This window comes from Bombus flavifrons, chromosome 18, assembly GCF_040668555.2.
Source record: "Bombus flavifrons isolate JBK064 chromosome 18, iyBomFlav1_principal, whole genome shotgun sequence".
NCBI classification, from domain to species: domain Eukaryota; kingdom Metazoa; phylum Arthropoda; class Insecta; order Hymenoptera; family Apidae; genus Bombus; species Bombus flavifrons.
In genome coordinates this window covers 4,163,370-4,187,254 of record NC_138459.1, presented here as the reverse complement: position 1 = coordinate 4,187,254, position 23,885 = coordinate 4,163,370, and the positions used below count along the sequence as shown (strand labels likewise).

The 23,885-nt window shown below is 41.2% G+C and overlaps 2 protein-coding genes across 2 annotated transcripts in view; both read right to left on the bottom strand.

Annotated features, from left to right (window-relative positions):
- The window catches only part of LOC138189025 (homeotic protein Sex combs reduced), a 51,726-nt gene extending 48,288 nt beyond the window's left edge, over nucleotides 1–3,438 (bottom strand). Inside the window, exon 1 of the mRNA XM_069131195.1 lies at nucleotides 224–3,438. Within this exon, the coding sequence (XP_068987296.1) occupies nucleotides 224–1,037 (814 nt within the window). The 5' untranslated portion in view covers nucleotides 1,038–3,438. The remainder of the gene's footprint in view (nucleotides 1–223) is intronic.
- Nucleotides 3,439–9,429: 5,991 nt separating this feature from the next.
- LOC138189161 (homeobox protein Hox-C5a-like) lies at nucleotides 9,430–12,324 on the bottom strand. Its single transcript, XM_069131311.1, has 2 exons — nucleotides 11,679–12,324; nucleotides 9,430–9,980 (listed from the first exon to the last, which is right to left on the bottom strand). The coding sequence occupies exons 1-2, from the start codon at nucleotides 12,322–12,324 to the stop codon at nucleotides 9,430–9,432; spliced, it is 1,197 nt and encodes a 398-aa protein (XP_068987412.1).
- Nucleotides 12,325–23,885: the final 11,561 nt, after the last annotated feature.

The window sequence follows — 23,885 nt, the reverse complement described above, 5'->3', positions numbered from 1 at the left end:
GTTTTAACGTTCTCCCCGCAAAACACAGACTATGCTTGTTTTGCAATAATTTCCTAACAACTTGTATCTCTTCGAATCGAACAGTCTACTGTCTTCAGGACCGATCCGCAGAGTAATTTGGCCCAAGTTCGACCTTAACCCGCAATTAAATGCAATTAAATGCGATCGCAGCGATTGAGTTAAGAGGAAGAAGAGTAAGAAGAAGAAAAGGTTCGGGACTTACTCTGTCCGATGTGCACCCTCTTCATCCACGAGTAGATCTTCGGTGGCTCGTTGCCGGTGGGGTTTGTCTTATTCGACGTGTTGTTGCCAGTGCTGGAGGTACTGGAGGTCGAGGATGCTGGCGAGGATGCGGATGACGCGGTGGTCAATGTGGAACTTCCCTCTGCTACAGGTCTGGAACTTCCGCTTGCGGGTGAAGCGGCCGATGCGGCGACCGACGACCTCGACGAACCTCCAGGCGGCGAGGTAAGGCCTGACGCGGCTTTGCTGGTGCCAGGTGCTACCAGAGGGGTCGGACTGTTCCTAGAGGTGGACGTGGTCAGATCCTGGGGCGACGCGACGCTGGTCGAGGACGTCGAGTCGGCGTACTTGCAGCTCGACGTGGACGGTGCCGATGGCGCGGACGCGGCCTGAAGAAGTGGCGTCGTCGGGTCCTGATGCAGCTGCTGCTGAGGATGGTGCTGTTGCGGATGATGCTGCGACTGCTGGTGCAAATTGTGTTGCTGCGAGGTTGTCGTTGCGCTCAATCGAGGTTGTGGCTGCAACTGCGTGTAGTCTATCATACCCGTAGGCGCTGTATGTTGCATTCCAGAGGCTGGTGTGGCGTACGGATGCTGAGGATAGTGTTGCTGAGGAGAGTAACACGGTGCAGGGTAGCTAGTCGCTGCTGCATTCGGATTGTAATAGTCTCCGCCTGCAGGCGATGCCGCCTGCATCGGTTCTCCAGGCGAATTAGCTGTGGCTCGTGGTTGCTGTTGCGTCTGCTGCCCCGCGTAGCAAGACGCCAGCGAATTGACGAACTGATAGGAACTCATGGTTCACGCGAGTAGTGCACCCGTCGTCAACGTCACTGTTACCCGATTCGTTTTCCACACGTGTTACGATTCGATATTCCACGACAACAACACCACCGGATCTAATCTGGATCTCCGAGTGGCGGCAAGATACGCGCACTGTCGTTAAATACGAGAGCCTGTCATCGCTGGTCGTTGATTTCACGACGACGACGACGACGACGACGAAGACGAGGACGATGACGGTGGGAACGGTAGCATGTCACACTTGCCGATAACAGAGGAACCTTGGATATTAGGTGCTATCACTTGGTTAGGAATAAAAACGAGCTCACCGTTCTCCTGTTCGTTTGCCGTGTTCACACCTATCGCGGCCCGTTACACGCGGATAAACACGTCCCTAAACGATTCGATAATGAACGAGGGGGATCGCGACGAATAGAAGGAGACGCAGTCGTGTACCGGCAGGCGGGCAGAGTCTAAACCGACCTGAGCCGTGTCGAGTTTACGAGGGCCACGTGGGCCTAGGCTATAAAACTGTCTTCTGCTTCTTTACGACCTCACGAGTCGCAATTACCTACAGAGAACTCGTCGAGGCAGCGTGCAGTAGCGCGTAACAGCCGGCTTATCGGGTCGCCCCATTGAAGACCAGACCCCATGCACTTCTTTATTTCTTTCTTCCTCGATGATTTATTCGCACGAATCACCGCGTGTCCTTTGAAACAGCGTATGCACGAAATCCGCGGTTGTGCTGGCGTTCGCGATACGACGTATCTCCAACGTAACCAACCGATGCGATGCGTCCGTATGACAGTGAGATTGACGAAAAAATGAGAACGTACACGGCGAACGAACAAAACGCGATCGTCGTATGACGGAAGACGGAACCGTGGCGAATGACTCTCTGTCCGCGGTGAATCGTCGGTATGCCGGTGTACCGATATCACCGCATTAGGGGGTGAAGCGTTATTGCCGCGGCTCGGCGTTCACCGTTCCTGTTGCGTGCGCGGAGGGTGGTTGGTATCGTACTGAAGGCCTCGCTACGATCCAACGGAGGCCCGGTGTATGCGGTAGCTTGTCACGTGCCCGCGCTCTCTGCGTGTCAGAGGAGCGCCTCGACCAATCCCCGTCGTTCGTCAAACCTTGATTGGTCTCTCCGCCGGCGTAGGATTCTTCAACCCCGTTCCTTGCGTCTCCGTCGGGTCTGTGTGGTGCTGGTGCTGCTGCTGGCGCTGCTGCTGCTGCTTGCTCGTGTGGTGGTGTTGCCTGGCTGCTACCCGACGTGACAAGAGCCGACGAGAGGGGTGTGCGAGCAGGACAGGAAATCCGTGGGGTCACAGAGAGGGGATAGCACCGTCAGGGGGGCTAATGGAGAGATATTCGGGAGCCCCGAGGACCGATGGTGGGGCGAGGATCTCGCTGCTTCTTTCTCTCTCTTTCTGCTTTGCTGTCGTTTTCTCCTTTGCAATCTTCTAGCCGCAACGTCACCAAGAAGTAGTCTTCCGCTTGCCGTCTCTGCGAGGGGGCAACGCGCGCACGCGCCCCCTTCCGCGTACACCCTCGTGCCGTCGAAAGAAGGAAGAAGAGGTGGTTCCCCGCGAGATGCTACCGCCGCGTTCTGCTTGATCGCCGATCGCTTCGATCTTTTTGCAATTTCTCGGTTTTCGTTACGTTAGCGGTATCGCGCGATCATCGTCGTTTTTAATTGCTACCTTTAATTTCCTCCTGTGTCTTCGACGAAATCTTCAAGATTGAACGAGTTTAAACGTCGACGGCCTTCGATATTTTCCGAGTTGAAAGGCTGCTGCTTCCACGGAATGTAGATTCTTCGTTTCTCTTAGACGAAATTTCTCGCGACCAAAGGAAGATCACTGCCATCGAGCCACTTTCGGCCGCATTTCGCGGGCCCCGTGCTTCAGAAGGAATACGCGTCGAGGAGCAAACGGGTCTCTAACCGCGAACGAAAGAAGGGATGCGCATAAGTCAGCCGGCCGGCCGCGGCTGACAGTTTTATGAGAGTTTGATAGTCTCCGGCGCGGTGTTCTCTGATGGCAGAGGAGCCGGAACGTGTCCGTGGGAGAAACGAGGCTGCTCTCGCTGGTGGGAAAGAGAGGAGAGCGCTCGTGCGAGCAAGAGGAAAACACGCGCGCACTACGCACCGCACTCTTTATTGTCCCATAAATTCAAACCTGTTGCCCATAGCCGAATGAGAGAGACGGACCGAAGGAAGGAGCAACAGAGATGGAAAGGCAGGGTGACGGATAGAGAAAGATGGATAGAGAAGACGGAGAAGGAGAGAGGAAAGCGTGCACGAGGTTAGGAATCCTCTCCCAATCGCGCAATCCGATTGACGCCCCCGTTATCGCACGTACGGCGAACCCGGACGCAACTCGTAACTCACTGAACCGACTGAGCCGGTCGAGAGGAAAGCCTCGGAGTTGGCGGCTCGAAGCAAGCAGAAGCATGTGTGACGTAGTAGCCAGTTGGTCAAACGGGGGGCACCGCGGGGTGGCGACGTGTCGGTGGGGTTCCGGAGCGAAGGGGACGGCCGAGGAGGCGGAGCTCTCCTTGCTTCTCGCGGATAACTCTTCGTGCTCGACTTCGTCCAGTTTTCATGCATATTTTCCGCGTTCCTCGCGACTACGCTTCGCGTAATTAAATTATCGTCTTCCTGTTTTCCCTTTGCTCCATCTATCTATTATTTTCATCTATTTTATCACCTGACTACTCGTTGTACAGTCGGTGTTGCATTTCAAACGATCCTGTTACATTCTCCTTATCCTTATGACTTCGAAATTTCGCCGGAACATTCTCACAAAACCATCGCTACACGTTTCGACCATAGATGGATAATTTCGAAGCAGGAGAGAAGCGAGCGAAAAGCCACTAGTATGCCACTCGCTCGCCAGATGTGGCAAGTGCGTCCGTTCCTGTTGAATTGTCGCGCGCGCCCGCCCCCGGTCGCCCCACCCTTCTTCCGCGTCCCCCCACCACTGCACCGTCGCGCCCCACCATCGCCGACCAAACTAGCTATCTCTTCCTCTTTAAGTTCTCTCGCGGTTGTGTACGTGTACGCTACTATCCCCACCACCTTTTCAGTATTCGCCACTTCGGAGCCCGGTATTTGTCCTACACCTACCATCCTTCTAGTCCTCTCTTTCCACGTCGCGGTGGCGTGCCCTGAACGATCGCGCGCGCGCGCGCGTCAACCAACTCGTTCGCCGAAGAGGAAGAGAGAGGGAGACGGAGGTTGACAAGTGATCGCGGATCAGACACGGTTCATTCTCGCCGCAAAACACCGTCGAGTCGTTGGAAGCGCGATCATTGCCAGGACGTTTGCGGATTCGTCATCGCGCCGACGATGCCGCTTTGTTCTTGCAGACTTGGGGGTCCGTGTTTCCGGTGTTCCGCAGGCTCCTTTCCAATGAATTCTCGCAGCCAGAACCGGATACAGTTGCACCGTTGCAGTTTACCATTCGATAATAAAATTCGGACGAATATCGATTGGCGAGAATAAGTCACGTCCGAAGTTGTTCATTCTTTGGACTAATGGAGATGGATGTGTTATTTGCAGGTATTTTCTTCGAACATAGATTTTCCATGCAGGGTTTATAATATTTTTAGGGAATTTAAAAGTGTAAAAATATACAGAAAGACATTTGTTATGATATTTAGTGGATGGAAGAAAATGTAATTTCTTTACATTGATAAAAATGTGAAACTGTAGAAAAACCCGCAATATACTTGTAATTCAGCTTATTCTAAAATACTCTACTTAGAAGAAGTTAAATTTTTCGTGAATTACTTCAAAATATCTTATAAATCAATTATGTTATAAATGCTTCTCTCGTCACAATCATTCGCCATTACGAATTATATTTGCCACATGTTCCATCGAATTTCGTGTCACGTTCGAATAGCCAAGCTGCAACAAGTAACAAATTATACTTCGATGAAAATTACGAACGTCCCATAGCATTCGGAGAATACTACGAAGAGTCGCGCTGATGTACGTTCTTCGGGACGTAGGCCGAGATAACGAAGTCATCACGTCAGGACGTCGATGTATTTCAGACTGACGTAATGAAAGCCAAAGCCATAGGGGGAATCGGTTTGGAAAGAAGTCGACCACGGTCGGGGCATTTCGGTCTGATCCGCATTGCCTCGCGGCCGCGTGTCACTCTTTTGTCGTTTCAAAGCTGTCTCTCTCCCGCTCGGCGTTCGTCCATTCTCCGCCTCTCTGTTTCTTCATTCGTCCCATTAGAAATTCTAATAAAGCCGTCTCAGGTGTAAAAAACGTATCGGGACCCCCATGAATCACGTGTCGCAAAGCAGAGCCGCCAGGACACGTGTATCTGTTATGCCTTCCTCTCCGCGACGCGAAAGGGGATGCTTTGCGCGGCGTTTTCTTCTCCTCTTCCTTCACCGGCGGTAATATTTGCCGCTCGACCAACCAGAAGTACTTTGGGGAAGTAATCATCGTCGTTGATAGCGGGTTTTAATCAACGAATTATCATGAAGTACATTTCTTATGACTTGTAAGTAGGAATGGGTTGAAGTGACTTGTAAACTACGGATGAGAATGGGTAGGTAAATCTGTGTAAAATATGTTTAACACTAGTTTTGGTAATCATTTCTATATTTTTAAATCTTTTTACAATTTTCCTTATTTCCTACAAATGCTACGTGTACATTCTCACGCAAAAGTTGTACAAAATTGTACATGTTAAACATTGAAACTCATATATACTCAATTGAACAATTTCAACTCTGTTTTCTCACAAGGATTCAAATATTTCACATATGCTGCAAAATACTTAATGTTATGTTATTTATTACATGTATAACTATTTTTTTATTTTTTTTTTATTTTTGAAACTCATTTACTTGTTGGATAACTACATTTCTATTTAGCATAAGAGTCCAAATACTTAACATATGCTAAACAGTATTTAAATTCTACTTATGACTGTTTTTTCTTTTCCCTTTTGAAACTTATACTTATTCAAAAAGTACAGTTCTGGCTGTCCACATGGTTTGAAATACTTAACATATGCAAAACAGTATTTAATGTTGCGTTATATATTATATAAACAATTGTTTTTGTTTTGAAACTTATACTTGTTGAATAACTGTCCACAGTTCTGGTTGCCCATAATGGTTCCAATATTTTGCATATGCTACAGAATATTTAATGCTATATTATATATTATATATACAATTGTTATATTGTATATATTATATAATATATTATATAGTATATTATGTAGTATACTATGCATTATATATTATATAGTATATGTATAATTGTTTCTTGTTTTTTTATTGATTTAGTTAGCATAGGATATATTAATTTCAATTCGCATGAACATATTGAACTCGGCACCCTCATCTATACGACATGCTAGATACCAATGATGCAATGATTCGTGCAAGTAAGTTTAGAAGGCAGTGGTTTAATGTAAGTAGATCTTGTCGTGGTTGTGCGCCTGTCACGATGCTCATATATTAAACCCCTGCGTGGACGGTTTCATGTGTTTGCATAAATAAGGGTTGCCAGGTCAATGGTTCTCTTTTTGTCGTTGGTGGGTCTGTGGGCTGATGTTTCTTGCACGGTAATAGAGATATGTAGTTGGAATATAACCTTTGAGATATTCCTTTCTACTCATTATTAACATTCAATATGGTAGGTAGTCTGGAGGATTGGTCGATAAAAGTAGTCTAACCTATAAAAGATATTAACCTATGAAAAATGTATAAGTAATAAAAAGTTAATATCTTGACTCTGTTTAAGCCGTTAGAAACCAATTCTCCCCATAACAAACATTAATAAATATCACAAAACCCACAGATAATAATAGTTAAAGTAAAGTACGAGTGTACATAGCTTCATTGTAACAATCAAATTATTTTCATAGGGCTACTTTCAGACATATTCCATCGTATCTTGTGAAAGTTCAATTTGATAAAATTGTCAAACATCATCATCAAAAAAAAAAAAAAAAAAAGAATGGAATCTTATAAACTCAACTAGAAACGGGAGGAAACGAACAAGAGGCCTGATAAATTCCGCGCGGGTTACCCGGCCAGGGTGGGGGGGGGAAAAAAAATATATTCAATTTCAGGTTCACAGCTAAGACGCGTTGCAGAAAAACCAATACGTATCCGCGTGCCGGCCATGATGGATTGCTGGAGCTATGGGAAACTATCTGTCAAGCACAATATCGACCCTAGCTCTCTTCGTCCAACCCCTAGAAACCGAAGGTTCACTCTCGCTGCCGGCGTTCGTCCCAGAGTTATGCTCTCTCTTTCCCCGCGATGTAGCTTCACCTATACATTTCTATACAAATCTTTACTCGGCCCCCCTTTTTCCTCTCTCTTTCTCTTTCCCTCCCCTCCTTTCTGGTCGAGAATCCGTGACCATTTCGCAAATGGCACGTCTCTCCTCCACTCCATGGAGCCTGCTGCGTTTGCATAAGAAAAGAACGCGAGATGTATAGTTAAAGGCCGACGAGCTGTCGTGCACGAGGAATCCTCACGATAAAGGAAAACCTCGATCCCATTAAAATGCTTTATCGATCGCCATCGATGCCTGGCGATCGACCGATAACGACGACACGACTTGCGATTCACCGGGCTCGTTTGTCGAATCGGTTTTGTACGGCTGTTGGTAGTGCACTGACGAGAATCTTCGCTGGCGGTCTAAATTAATTCTAGGGAAATGTGATTTCCGTTTACTGGTTTCTAGTTGTATTAGACAAATTGCTTCTGTTTTTAATTTATGATGGAAAGCATTACGAATGAAGCTAAATTGAATTCTTTGTGAATTCATTATTGAATAATGTACAGTAGCCCTGTGAGAAATAATTCATTTTGGTACAAAATATGTACAAAGTTATGTAACTGTATAATTAATAAATTAATAAATCCAAATGTAACGATAAACTATAAAAGACTAATGTAACTGTAAGATTTATACAAAACCGTGTTTTGCATTAATATATAGCAATGTTTATATTATTTAATTAATAGGAACGTTAAACGTTGCTCGTATGTATACTTCATAAATCACTGTCAACCTACAATTTTACAAAACCGGAATGTAGAAAAAGACTATAGATTTAGATAACAAGCACTGGGATTTTGACTATTAAATAAAGCAAAAACTCGAGGACTGACGATTACATTTTTGTAGAATATGTAAAATTCCAATTATTCAAAGGTGCACTTCACTTCTTCCGAGCAACGATGACAAAGTATTTCCAAAATTTCTGACCATTCATAGTTCCACGATTTGAGTAAGAGCTGTAAATTAGCCTAATTTATTAATTAGAAATTACTTAGAAAAAGGAAGCGCAAGATAAATGTTTGCACACGCACAAGAAACGTTCTCGGCCATCTTGTTTCGTGTGAACAGCGCAGCTGCCGAGCGTATCCCCACTCTTCTTCATCCCTTAACTTTACGACTCACCACGTTGTTCTATGCCTTCACTGGCAACCGGATATCGGTAGATTATTTTTCAATTATTTTTTATCTTCTAACGCGGAAGCGTTTTCCTACCGATAATTTTAATCATTGAAATCAGAATTGCGTTCGAAGAGGCGCGAAACCATCGATCAAGTAGACTTTTTGCGAATCTCTCGATTTCTGAAACCACGTTCAAAGGGTTATAACCAAAGCGAAAACGCTGAGTCAGTGTCATTAATCAGTTAAAATATAAAATTTAGCAGGCGCGTCAAAATATTTTCGAAAGGACGATCGCGCTTCTCTTCGAGATGGAGATACTGTGTGTTGTAACCTGAACCGATCAACGACGACCACGTACAGAGCGAAATGCGCCGTGAACGACCTCGCTTTCGGGATACCTGAGCCGCAGGATACTCGGCTGTTTAGCTCATTTGGCCATAAATCATAGTGGTTGCAGGGTCATCTGTCTGATCTTGTTCCGAACACCACGTTCTTTGCTCACGATCTATGTTAAAGCACGAACTTTCCTATTCGCAACTTACGTTTACTAAACAGTCTTACGAATTTAACAACAAACTGAATCTTCAAGCACTCGAAAATTTTTCAACATTTCGTACGAAATTACTTTACGTTCGAGCCAAGTTCTCGTGAAGATTATATCTAACAGTTTGATCATCAGTTTATTGTCATTACATGCATGCGAGTAATAAATTATGCAAATTTTCGCGAATATCACATTGTCCTGATAAGAGAAACCTCTATATCATGACACGTCAAACATCAATAGTGAAATAATATTATACGTAAATTGCTGTTAAGACAATTGTACTAACCATACCTTTATATTCCCCAATTCTTTTATCAATCGACTGATGGGAACTTAGTGCACACCGCTATAAGCGTTTAGGATTTCAACAGTCGATCCTGATTTCCCTAATTCTCTTCCTAAAAATAATCGTTATTGTTATACCGCCCATGTTGTTGCGGTTGTTGCTGTTGTTGCGGTTGTCGCTGTTGTTGCGGTTGTTGCCGTTGTTGCGGTTGTTGCTGTTGTTGCGGTTGTTGCTGTTGTTGCTGACAATAATACAAATATGCCTCGTGGATCCTGTCTTGCCTGACAGCAATTGGCTGACAGGGCATCACAGCTTGTCCTGGCTGCATCATTGGTGCGGCGGTTGGTCTTATCGCCAGTATCCTATCAATGGGCGAAGCATTTTGACTCCGCGAACTGCTGTCTTCAGAAGTGGCTTCTAATATACTATCTTTCCTTGCCTCTTCTAATGCTGACTGAGCGAGTTTCCCATCTTTCTTCGCCTTCATTCGCCGATTTTGGAACCAGATCTTGACCTGGCGTTCAGATAAACAGAGAGTCTCAGCTATCTCGATGCGACGTCTTCGAGTGAGGTAGCAGTTATAGTGGAATTCTTTTTCCAGCTCCAGAGTTTGATGCCGAGTATATGTTTGTCGAGTCCTCTTCTGTCCAACGCTGTTTCCGTCTGTAATGTAATTTTGATGTTCAGTGTCATATCGAATAGAAAGAAATGTATACCTTTTCAACTGCCAAATTAGTACAGCAAATGTTAACCAAATTTCCGAAATTCAATGGGAGCAACGGTTAATTATTCCCATAGAATTCGATAGGCTGAAATTTGTTTTTATAATACTATAAAAAATTGTTTTTTATAATATTTCAGTATTATAATATATTAATATAATATTGTTGAAAATGACAACGTGAATTCGTGCTCGCCATCCATATGCAGATACGTTAGTTGTAAGAAATAGTAACTAGAAGATAATCCTAGTTACAATCGATAGATTTAATCGATAGGCTTAAGATGCTTTTTTGTTTTTATCCCTAGTTTTTGTAAGCGCCTGCAATAAAGGTCTTTTTGGCCCACAACGGTGTGATACATTTATCCATTCAATAAAATAATAACTATTGTGATCTTACCTCTGAGTGTAGAAATAACAACAAATAAATCAATATCATAAAAAATATCATAAAAAATTGATTTTTATATTTCAGTGGTCGCGTGACTACCTTTATGATTTTATAATATTATAAAAATAATTTAGAATATCATAAAAAATTGTTTTTTATAATATTCCAATATTGTAATGTGATATTAATATAATATTGTTGAAAATGACAACGTGAATTCGTGCTCGCCATCCATATGCAGATGCGTTAGTTATAAGAAATAGTAACTAGAAGATAATCCTAGTTCCAATCGATAGATTTAATCGATAGGCTTAAGATGCTTGTTTGTTTTTATCCCTAGTTTTTGTAAGTGCCTGCAATAAAACTTTCTTTAGCTCACAACGGTGTGATAGATTTATCCATTCAATAAAATAATAACTATTGTGATCCTACCTCTGAGTATAGAAATAACAACAAATATAACATATTATAATATATGTCGGGATGACGTCAAGAATAGGGTTAGGGGCGTTTAACGAACTTTCGCTAGGATTAGCCATGATTGTTATACAATAGCGGTAATGTTTATAATCGCAATTTTAAGTATTACGACATTATCGAGTAATCGCGGTACTTAGACACGAATGACGAAGGCCTAATTTCGATAACGAATCCATGATCAACAGGACGACAAATGCTATGTGATACATGATCCTGATGTCGCTAAAAGTGCAAGTAGTACTGCTCTGGATAGACTTTCTCTATGTCACCTCTCGAGTTGATCTTTGTTTTTAAAGAGAGCTATATAATTATTCCAAACCTCTGTTAGATACACGTCCCTCCCGTGACCGTGGCTACGTTCAGTCACCTGGTACGTACCTCGAGCCCAAGCCCATCGTCAAATCTTGAGCACAACTATTTCTTAGTTTTATTACTTAAGTGTAGCTATAGTAAAAGCCTAGATTAGAGTATTGGAGTTTTCCCCAATATTGCAAAAGGAAAGCCCCGATGTCTTTTCATTTTCGACATATACTATAATATATTCAAATATTATAAAAAATCGTTTTTTATACTATTTCAGTGAACGCGTGACTACCTTGTATAATATATAAATATTTTTACTATAAAAATTCCGTGAAATTCAACAAATTTCAATCTATGCAGGCTACCGTCTACGGAAATTTGGATATTTTTCATACAAAAAATAATATAAAAATTCTACAGAATTACATTACACGCAAATACGAAAAATTAAAACTGTCCTACAAACCATTAGAAGAAGACTTCATCCACGGATACTCCACCTGCTGGCGTGCCTGCTCGTCCGCGAACTTGTTAGTTTCGTTAGGGTTACGCGTCTCATTAACTGGATCATTCGCGTAAGCAACGTAACCGCGTTGGGCGCCATAGTTTATGGGCGAGTTGGATGCTACCATCATAGATGGGGTTACGTAGCTGTTAGAATATTGTTGTGCAGGATAAGCGTGGTAGTTCAGCAAGTATCTATTTTGAATTTGTTGCGGTTGAACTCGTTCTCGGGCATTCGGTACGAAATCAACAATAGGTGACGTTCTGTCAGTCGAGGACGTTGGTGTGTACGGAGCAGACTGACAGGAAATATTGGACATATTTTGTCCACCTAGTGGTGCTCCCGCGTTTCCACTAGGATTAACGTAATCTTGGTCGGCTGTGTTTTTCCCTTGGCGTAACAGCGTCTCCAAAAGGCTGGTAGATGCTGAAGAATCCTGGTTGGAACTATTTTGATCGGAACCATCTTGATTGTAATTTGGATCCGTATATACATGCTGTTGTTCTGTCGGATATGAACTGTTGGAAAAGTCATGCTGTTCGTTGATAGGTGGCTGGTAAAGCCACAAGTCCGCGTCGTCGTTGGCGAAATACGCTGTATCTGCCATAGTGTTTGATAATAAAACTTAAAACAACAGAAATGTACTTATCAAGATTCTCCGAATGGCACTGATTGGAGCACTTAAGACAAGGCGACAGGTCTCATACGCCACTGACACAACAGATGCTCAAGATACTCGTTAGAACGTGAGATATTTTACGTACATATATATGCATCATCAAACGTTTACTGATGTTAAACACGAAACACTTTTAACTTCAGCAGGAAATCAACTGGACGAGCAGGAACGAGGAGACGCTCCTTCAGCACTGCGTGAACTATCCATGTAATTTTACAGAGGCCACGGGCACAGAGAGGTCGACGGCAAGCCAACTTCCAATGAAATGAAACGATCTTGTCCCTGTGACGATTTCGAGCGTTTACTGTACACGGGGGTTCTACGTGTGCCAAAAAGGGGCTCCCCGGCAAACTTTCACCGGTTTATTACGGTACCACGTGGACGCAGGCGTATCCGAGTGGAGGTGGAAGGGACAGGGTCAAACAACCCTCGTACCCGACGTTGCACCTACCGTGAAACTCCGTGGCTACCACAGGGGAGCTCTGTTGCTTCTGTTGCCTCTATCAGCTGCCCTTTGATTCAGAGTTAAGGCCACCCCCGATGTACGCATTCGCTTTTCGATCTGTGCCACAATCCCCTCCCACTATTAACACTATTCACACAAAACGCATATTGGCTCCCCTAGCACACGACCTCGCACAATGTCTCTGCCATGTGTGCATGTCCCTTGGTCCGCGCGCACCCAGTCGTCCTATCGCCATCGAGCAACCCCATCTCATGAGATACACTGAAAAAATTGAACGAACTGATAAGCCAGGTTTGAGCGGCTCTGTGAGATTGAACAGGAGCGAAGATCGTAAGAGGAACACACGATGGGTATGAGTTTAGACATAATGTAAAATTAGAACAGTTCCGTAACGGCACGTCAGTTAGAGAATAATTTGAGTTGTTTTGTTTTGCCTCGAAATATTAACACCGTTATGATATACAAACTCCGGACAAAACAATGTCGCCACTAAGAGCAACCGTCGAGCTAAGTCGAATTCTAAATTTTCGGTTCTCTCTCGATCGGTAGAAATAAACGAACACGATCGTTAAAACGATCAGTAGTCGATCTTTAGCGAATCAATTTTCTCAGTGTTCTCATTAAACATTGTTATCAGTATAGAATGATCTACGGTTGATTTTGTATCACTTGTATTGTACGGTTGTTTCTGCATCATATACAGGGTGGTTGGTAACTGGTGGTACAAGCGGAAAGGGGGTGATTCTAGGCGAAAAAAGAAGTCGAAAATATAGAATAAAAATTTTTCCTTCGAGGCTTTGTTTTCGAGAAAATCCACTTTGAATTGTCTTTATTAAATTGGCTTTTAACTTAACTTTAACTTTTGACTTAAATTGATCTTTATAAAATTGCCTTTATTATGTCTCGTTATAACGGATCTCACTGTAGATCGTTGTCTCGATGGAAAAATTAAAAAAAAATTTTTATTCACACCCTTTCCGCTTGTACCACCAGTTACCAACCACCCTGTATTTGTATGTGTTTTAAAATACATTTTTTTTAATTTAGTTGTTTATTTTATTTAGTTATTTAGTTGTTATTATTTAGTTGATTATCATATGGGTGGCTACCCCCAGTGGGGTATCATCTTCGTGTTTGTTAGGTTATATCCTTTGTAATAAAAAAAAGTACATTCAACGATACAAAACTTGTCACATTAATACAAACACCAACTGGTTTAATCATCCTCTATAAATGTTTCAAGGTCAAGGATCTTAGTCTTGTGAATTGTTAAGTTGAGCAGGTTTTGCAGAAGCCCTTGTCAAAAATCTGATTATTGCCTTCTCTCTGTAGTCTGTGAACGTGCTATGAGATAAAGTAAAATAAAAGAAAATACACGTTTAGCTTCTAAATCAAAGGAGAAGGTAATTTTGCTAACTGAATTTTGTAATCCTATCCTTGTCAAAAATACAAAGTCTGACTTATCCTGACTTTAACCTGTAGTGTATTTGATGAAGTAAAGTACAAGAGGTTAGTTTGGGTGATGTGATATTGAAAGAAAGTGACTCTTAGGTTAGCTTAGATTTTTATTCAAATATCCATAGTTGAACTTTGGAAATTTTTAAAGGGTGTTTTGCAATACTTCTAGAGAAAGAAAGGAGGAGACCAGAAATAGATATTTCGAGCTGGTAAACAAAGAGCATAGCAAAGCTAGACGCAAGCAGTCTTGCGAGTGACGTCTCTTTCTAGAAGCCTGACCGGCAACGATTAATCAACCCTGCTGAACCCTCTCTCTCTCTCTCTCTCTTTCTTTCCCTCTTCTCTTTACTGTTATATACACGTGCATTTAGCACGTCTCTTCTGCCCCGTTCACCTTCTGTATTTTCATTAATCCCACTTTCGTTCCGGTGCATTTTCGACCAGGGAAACAAGCAAAGGAAAGGTCGAGGAAAAGCTGAAGAATTATGAAAGTAGGCTCAGCTACCTCCATTGAACGCATCGACCGTATCGGATCCTCACCTCTGAAAATTCTTTCTGAAATTACGAAGCTGTAAATTTAACATTTTGATAAAGGCTTAGTACTTTCTTCAAATATTCTATTGTTAATTAAATCCTTAGACCGAGAGGTATTCAACTCTGTCTTCAAAATTACATTCATTTCTGAGGAATTTTAAAAAATAACTTTTTTTTATTTATTTATTTAAATTTTACAATTTGTCCAGTAGGACATTTGGTAAAATGTTATATCTTAGTGGTGTAATAATATAACATGTGGGTGGCTACCACCAGCGGGGTACCATCTTCGTGTTTGTTAGGTTATGTTCTTAGTGATATTAATGAAATAACAAGTTACGAGTTGCAGGTTATAAAGCTCTTCTCCACAATTTGACGATTTCACGTCACGTAGAATAACTCGATAGCTTGAAATTTTGTGAGATTTATTTTTTTAATTTCGTGTCTTTATATCAAAATCACACAGAATGTAATTAAAGAGTAATAGGTAAACGACATATAAAACCGAAAGCTCGTCCAAAGCCTAAAGGCACGGACTAAGTAATAATAAATCAAATAAATAAATAATATATCAAAATCGGTTACAATAATTGCAAAAGAATTTACCAATACCAACATATTAATAAAACACAAAATACTCCTAACCTGTAAAATTTTACTAACAATATTAATTCAATTGTCTTAAAGTGTCTTTAAAGTGATATTCCATTGAGCTTCCAACTTACAGACAAATAGTTTAATTAAAACAGTCACACTGATGTACCCTGAATTACAAAATCTCGTTTGATTCGAGCACCTTGCTAAAACCAGGCTAAAACCAGGATTAAGTGAGATACAACAGCGCAGCAGACGCTAATGATCAGCTTATGGTTAAAGGTCCCGCTTCGAAACAATTATCGTCTAGCGAAGATAATAGACGACCATGCGAACAAACTATAAATAGTAAAGTAACCCCGAAAGAAAGTGATTGATGTTCCGTTCGACGTGGTGACCAAATCAACGGGGAATCCGGCCATCTGATCAGGATGGACACGCGTCCACACGCGTACAAGCAGACCTTTTGTGTACATAGACACGTTTTCACGCACACCAGCACGCAAATGATGCTGGGAGAGCTCGGATCGTGGCTCGCGTGCCCGACAGAGAAATGGCTGTGATGATAATAAATAATAATCCGCAAAGGGCGATACTTGTGGGAAGGAACCGAGGGTCGAAAGAACGTTTCGCGAACCATAATTTTACCTACTGACTTAATTTTCCTCGCTCGCGGTAACCTTTGCCATCAGGCTCGTCGTTAATGAAAGCTTGAGCGACACGTGAGGGATTGAGAGATTTTAGATAAAGGAAAAGTGATGTTCTCGGTCGGTGAGACGCCATGGAAATGGCGTTGGTCAAGCGGGCAATTCGAAGCAGGATATTCCATAGGAATTTTGAAATTGATAAAATAGACAAGAATTGCATCGAATTGCTTTTTCGATCTTTGGTGTTCCAAAATAATTACTCGACGACTCTTGGAATGATGAAATAAATGATACGGATGATTTAGGACATATTTGGGTGAAAAGTAAAAAATTCTACCAAATGTCCAAATCGGACAAATTGTGAATGTAAATAACTAAATAAAAGAAAAAAAAAAAAGTAAAAAAGAAGATTCTTAGACTTGACTATTCTTGACTATTCTTAAGACTTGAGCAATTATTTTGCAACATTAAAAATTAAAAGTGCAATTGTAAATAATCGTTGAAACTCGATTTAACTATATACAGATGCCTGACCAGCGTAGCACCGACCCACCTTAAGGTCCCTAACCCCAAGAGCAATTAAAATGTCAAAACTTTCAAATGATTTGTTGAGCCGTGTAAAATGTTCACAGAGAACGTCTAAAGTAACTATACGACCTTGCAGCAGGTCGAGTGCGGAACAGATTTCCGGAAAAAACGAAGTTAAGGGTGGCGAGTGAAAGTTTTATTGTTCATTGTCATGAAATCTTTGGAAAGTAATTTTCGTTTCGGGTGAACGTCGCGTCCCTTGGTATACCTGGCTGGCACAAAAACAACGGCAACAGCTGGCAATAATTCTGTTTATGGTGTTGCATCGTTGAGACCGTGCTGGCGACACTAGCGACGTAAAAATAAAGACACCGTGGCCACCACTTCTGGCTTCTTCTTTTTCCTCTTCGACGACAACAGGGGTGGGGATAACGCGTGGGGAGGCGCGTGTCTTCGAGCTGCTCGGTTGTTAAGGGACGCTGCTATTTATGAAGCGGACTCATAAAATATAAAGACAGCGCACTTTGGCTGCAATACGTCATCCCAGGTGTCGTTCAGGTAGTTTGCTTAATGCTATGTCTGGCCTGGTCCTGCTGTAAATAAGAACCTGTGCGCTTTTTTCCCTTCTTTCCTTTCTTCCTTCGCTTCTCCTTCCTTCCACGAGATTCTCCTTGCTTCACTGTCAATAGGAAGACATCCAGGTTTATCCGCGAATCTACTATGCAATTAAGATTTCCGATCATGCGCTGTGCCTCGTCGAAAACGTTGTGACGATAATTACGCCGGACCCAACGGTTCAAGGTATTAATTATACGTGAAAAAGCTTATGTGCCTAACCTTTCGATCGAAGCATGTGACGTATCACAACCTAACCCCAATAATTCCGAATTTTTTATTTTACACCATCGAGATTCATAACGTGCACACCAATCATTAAAGAGGATTTTTGTAAAATTAAAGGGAATTCGGGATCTTTTCCGCTCGAGAATGATCGCCGATGATCTTTCGCTTGCAAACAGGCTCACGTGATTCGAATTCTCACTAAAATCTACGCTTGCGATAATACGTTTACGATATATATCGCAGTAATGGGAAATAACGTAACGATGGATTACTCGTTTCTATTAGGTTGACATCTAACACAATATTTATCCTTTCAATGCAGTCTTTGACGTAGAATATTCTACACTAAAACGTTCTATAATTTCACTTATATTAACTTATTATATATAATTATATATAGCACAGTATTAACTTATTATAAATAATTAGCCATCACTGCGCCACGCCAGAAAAAATTACTAAAAATTCTTAATGCGAAAATTGAAGTACTATTTATTCAATAACAATTTTTGAATTTCCATCGATAGGTTAATTCGAAGCACAAGTAAAAATTCATTCCTTGGAATCATTTTTCAGGAAATATTTCGTCCTAAATATCTAAAAATCACATAATTCATCCTTTCCCCCTTCCATTAAGTAGCAATAAGTTTCAAAGTCGGATTTCTCCAATAAACATATCGAAAGAAATATTGGGTTGGCAACTAAGTGATTGCGGGTTTTGTCATTAGGTGGTAATGACAAAATCCGCAATCACTTAGTTGCCAACCCAATATTACAATTAAGCAATTTCTAAATTACTTTCTATTAGAATTAAGAATTATTGGCAGGGTGTTTCGCTCAAGGACGATCGCTAATGTTCTTTTGCTTGCAAGATAATCGAAAATACGATACACATCACGTAGAAATGAAAATTAAAGCTTCGATAGAATATTCGTTTGCATTGCTAGGAAATTAACGGAGCAGAAGCATTGGATCGAGGTGCGTGCGCACATCTGTGCAATGGGACATGGGGCGAACCAGTTACTTTGAATAAGGATTCTCACTCGCACGACAAATTAAATTGGGGCTACGTATTGCGTGAAATGGCGCGGCATCTCCGAGGGTAACATATGTGTGCCCTCGTCCGCCTCGTGTACCTTCCTCGAAAGGGACGGAATTTTCACCGCTAGCAAGGGCGGCGTTTGTGACCATTTGGGAAAATTGGGAATATTGGGATCAAGCCAGACGGTCTCTATTATTGTTCGATTGATTTATATTTTGTTTGCGTTGCTGCACAACTAACTTTATAGTTCTGTTCGCCTGAAACTTCACTGTTTGTCACGTACAGTACGTTTCACCGAGATTCTCTTATTTAAAAAAGCTTAAAGGCTTGACACAGATACCGCGCGAGCGAGGGTTAAAATACGCGGTAAAAATTGTTTAAAGTCAAATGACAGTGCTATTAGAATATGGAAGATGGTTGCACACGTATTAGAAAGTTCAAAATGGTGGTCTGCATGTAGCATGCCAAGGGTTTAATGGCAGCGAACTAGAGCAGGCGTTACGGGGCGGGGCGGGAAAACTGCTGAGCAATCGTTCAAAGGGCGGCCGATCTCTCGGTCAAAGAAACAGGAAACTGGAGCAAAATACGATACCCTTTGTCACGTTCATTGTGCAGTTATACGTCTACTTTCATTTCAACAACCTATGTAAATGGATACATTTTTACAGCTGTGATTGTTAGAAAAAACGATGCTCAAAGTTCTTTTGAAATTTCTAATTTCCCAAACCTGAGAAGATCGAACTACAAACTTCGTATAAATAGAGTCCTACTGTGCATTAATCTCTCGAGCTTAGACTTCTTGTCGTAAACGATTTAGAGGATAATTCTCTTCAACGTTAAAATATGAAAATTCATTCGTTTTTGTTATTAAATAGGTTTTGGAGTTAGATATGTAATAGATTCACACAGATTCAGTTTTTATATTCTGTATTTCACCACCATGCACAGCCATATAAACACACTCAGATAATCATTGTATGGCTATGTCGTACCGTCACGTATCGGTACTTTTGTCTAAACCATCCCACAACCGAAATTCATTATTTATTGTGAACAATATACACATGTAATACTCATCTATTGGTGAATAAACGTTATAGAAAAAAAATATACTCAGATAATTAACACGTGGCAGACGCCAAAAAACAAAAGAAGAACCGTTAGAAGTCATACCAACTTTGCATGTAGGAACTAGTGATCATACCAACCTAATATTTTTCTCAACAATTTTCATATAGTTTTTTGTAACTGAAATGAAAGAACAAACATAAACGAAGTTCCATCGTATTAGAAAGTGTCTGTCTAATGATTTGAAAAAACACAACAAGGCCTATGTTTTAAAATAATTTTTCTTGGAAAGAGTGCGGAGAAAGGTAACACCAATTCGTCACGTTATATATGATTCCACTTCATTGTTGGCTCCCCAGGCTGCAGAACTGACGCGTTTAACAAGCTTTCCAGAATTTAATAACATCGAACGCAGGTATGAGGTCCGTTTATGGTGCGGTATACCTTTCTGCTGTACGAGAAATCCCAAGCGACTATTCGAAAGGTTATAATGAAAAGAGTAAATATTGCCACCTATTATACCTATTAGTCGACGACTATTTCTTCGACTCTTAAGTACCTTTATAGTTTCCTGTTTCCAGGGATATAAATTATGTCGAAATCTCATTTTGAAATTTTGGAATTTCGGAGGATTTTGAAATTTAAATACTCCTAGTACCACCGTACTGGTTTATGAACACGGAACTTTTGTAAAGGAGACTTTGTCATAGGGAATTTACGATGGATAGTACTCAATAAACGTATAACCCAAGTCGATGTCAATCTTCTCGCTGGGTATTATTTATGCAGACACCTAAATGATTTTTATATATTTTGATACTTTTCCAGGTTTATTTTTCCGAAATTTCGTACATCTGAATGGAAATTGACTTGTCCTTCGAATCCCCGGGATTATCTATGTAACAATTAAGCCTTGTTGGAAAGAACAATCTTTTTATACATTCTGTATTTTCTTATGTTTTATGAAAACCGTGAACGACGTTCCCTTGTTCCACACGTTCATATATACACACATTATATTCATATAAAATGAGAAATAAATAAAGCAAATGGCCAAGATATCTTTTCAAAAATACTAATAAACCTCTAAAGTTGGGATGCTTCAGCTGCAGTTTGTAACAACGTAATTCACCCCGCCGACTACAGCAAGTATTAACTTCATTGCCTGCAACCCTCCCACCACCGACAACGATCTCCACTTACACCCCCGTCGGAAATCTCTACGTGCTGCAAGTAAATCATTTTCCTCGATAAATCGGAGAATTACATTGCAATATAACGTTATTGATCACGGAACATCAAGTGCCCCGCGGACTGGTATCCTGCGATATCTAAAGAGAGTCTATTCATCGAAAGAGAAGACAGTCGCACTGGAAAAAGCACGTCCCGAACGATGAACAGAGAGAGAGGGAGCAAGACGAGAGGAAAAACGAAGAAAGAGGAGACGAGTACGTCTTCACGGGATTCCGAGCAACGCTATCGATCCCGCATTCGTTTGTATAACGTGTTTACTTCTCACCGCGGATATCTTCTCGCATAGTCTCTCTCTCGGCGCTGTCTGTTGAGACTGCGAGCGGTCCGAGGCACCCTCTTCCCGATCCAGCTCTCTCCCAGCAGGGGTGGATCGACGGCGAACGCGGAACTACCACGGGGAAGAGGGACCGCTGGAAATATCATTTATCACCGGCGGCACTGTCAATCCAAGGCGCATTGATACGATGATGGTCCAGCGACGCCACCACGGTGCCGCTGATCTTTCCCACTCTGAAAGATCCAACTGTTCGATATTGGAAATTAAAGCCGAGAGAAGAAACTTGGCGAAGATGGTTTTCGAGGGGATCGCGAATTTTAGTGGTAAGGGTGAAGGAAGTGGCGAGGGGTGGCTCGTATTATTCAGGTCCTTGAGGACTGTGGATTTGCTGGGTTAATGTAGAGATTGATACTGGGTTACTCGTGTACTTTGGTCTGAAGGGTTCCCAGGGCTGGAGGAATGAGAGTTTCAGGCAAAATTCGTGATTCCTCGTTAAGCATAAGTTGGATGGTTAAGCTACCTTAGGAAAGATTTTGAGTATTACAATTTAAATATTCTGTAATTAGATGTCTTAGTCCTTTGAGCGCTGCATTGTCCGACGTTAAGCGTGCGCCATGGATGGCCCACTCTTTACGAAGAAGCACACCGTAGGCTGCGTATATTTCACGAAAGAACACAAGTTGAGCAGACTGAATTTTCATTGCAAACTATATCGATTGTGGCTAAAATAAATTATGTAGTGACCTGAAAAGCCTTGATAACAATTTCTTTCATTAAGCAATAATAACATGAACAATATCAAAGTTTGAAATTATACCTTTTAAATTGAAAATTTAATAATTTCGTATTGTGTGGTAAATCTCAAAGCAGAGTTCCATACATAGCCAATGTTACATTTTTTGCATTGGTAACGCGAGCCAGTCCTGCGATTATGTTTAGTGCGAACAGCGCATCTTCGTCGTGAAGAACGTTTACTATTTTCTTTAGTTACGCAGAATGCAGGGAAATGCCTCTCCGTTAACCGAAATGGAAGGTTGTCCGAACGAACTCTTCCTCCTTTAGCCCTCACTCTGCGTGGTGGGTATTTCTGCAAAATATCTTTTACGAGAAGCAGATGAAAATGTTCAAATGTTCCAGTTTTATTATTAGCACTTTTGTAAAAAATATATGCGTTATATATAGCGAGGTGTAAGAGGTGGAAAAATATTTTTTATACCATTTTGTGCTTTTTCGAACGCAGCGAAGTGAACACAAAATCATATGGATTTTATCAACTGCACCCATCAAGGCATTGTAGTCCGCTACACACTTTGCTTTTCGCTTTGCTTCGCCAGTTTGATAATTAATTTTCTTTGTTTCAACGAAATCATCAGAATGTCAGGTGGATAACATCCATACGTCTCTTTTATCACGCCACTTTAACGCCACTTTTAGCCTAAAAATGTTATGGTAAAAATGTTAGGTTATGTGAGGACGTATATATGCGTTCATAGTTCTCAAAGGGTTAAAGACACACATTAAAAGTAAAATTATATTAACATAAAGAACGAGTATAAAAGTCCAGGTGACATGAAAAACGACCCTCTAATTATTTTGAGTATTATATATCTTGTAGACATATATTCATTCTTCGTGTCATACGTCTTTCATACGTCTTTTTTATCACGCCACTTTTAGCCTAAATTGAAGAATGGTCATAGCGTTCAAAGGGCTAATATTTTAATTTCTACATATACATTCTCAAATTAGCTTCAAATCTATCAATATAATCACGAAAATCGAAGTTTGGAAAAGATTCCTATAACGAATGCAATATATTCAAAAAAATTGTCTCGTGAATTACTGCGTGTCAGATTGTATACATCAAATTTTGCGATCCAAAGTTTAAAAGTTTTCTTTGGTGAAAGAATATTTTCCGTATAAATCGAAAGAATGAGGAATGAAATTAATTTCAATACAAAGCGGAATTAATTTTATTCTTTTAATGCTACAACTTCAGAACCATTACGCAAACAAGGCGTAAATCAAACCGCGTGTTATCGTGCATTTATCACCGCAACTACGTTAACAAGATACTCGCAGGTCTGCTTTATTAGGATAATGTGTTCACTTTTAACGTAAAATCGTTTACTAAGCGTAATGTGTGTGCAACTATTTAGATAGGATCCCTATCGAGGTTTCCGGACATCATCAAACTGGCACGCCAGGCTCAATATCACAAAGGCTTGCTTTTTAGTTCGGTTCTTGTACGGTACGTCCTTTTATCGCGCTATTCCCCTCCTCTCACCCATCTTTAATTAATGTACATTAATCTCGTTTGCGCAGAATTACCAGTAGCGGAATCGGCTGGGCGCAAATAAAATTAATGCGCATAATATGTATGAACGTAATTGATGTCGGCAAAGGTGTTACTCGTAATAAAGAAGACCGTGTAATAATTTCAATATTTTATATTGATCCGCCTGCACGCCATACCAAAGTGTGCACGCAAAAGTAGCAGTTGATTGCGAAATTCTTGCAAATTATTCGGTTGTAAGGTGAACACATAATCGGTGTATAAGAAAGGCTGAAAACCTTGTAAATAATCGTACGTGTTATGATTATTCATGTTCAGAAGTAACTACATGTGTAGAATGTCACTTTGTAATGGATACAATTAGATATTGAAAAATTCCAGCGAATATTTCTGCAATTCAAAAACAAAATTCCACTCACCATCCTCGTTACAGCTTGTAATTTGTTCATCATTTTCCAATGCCAAATTGTAAATAAAATACC

Excerpts from the sequence above, each read along its gene's own strand:
- LOC138189161 (XM_069131311.1), bottom strand. The coding sequence starts at position 12,324 with ATGGCAGATACAGCGTATTTCGCCAACGACGACGCGGACTTGTGGCTT. Across the intron at positions 9,981-11,678 it reads GATGAAGTCTTCTTCTAATG|ACGGAAACAGCGTTGGACAG; the intron begins GTTTGTAGGACA and ends ATTACATTACAG.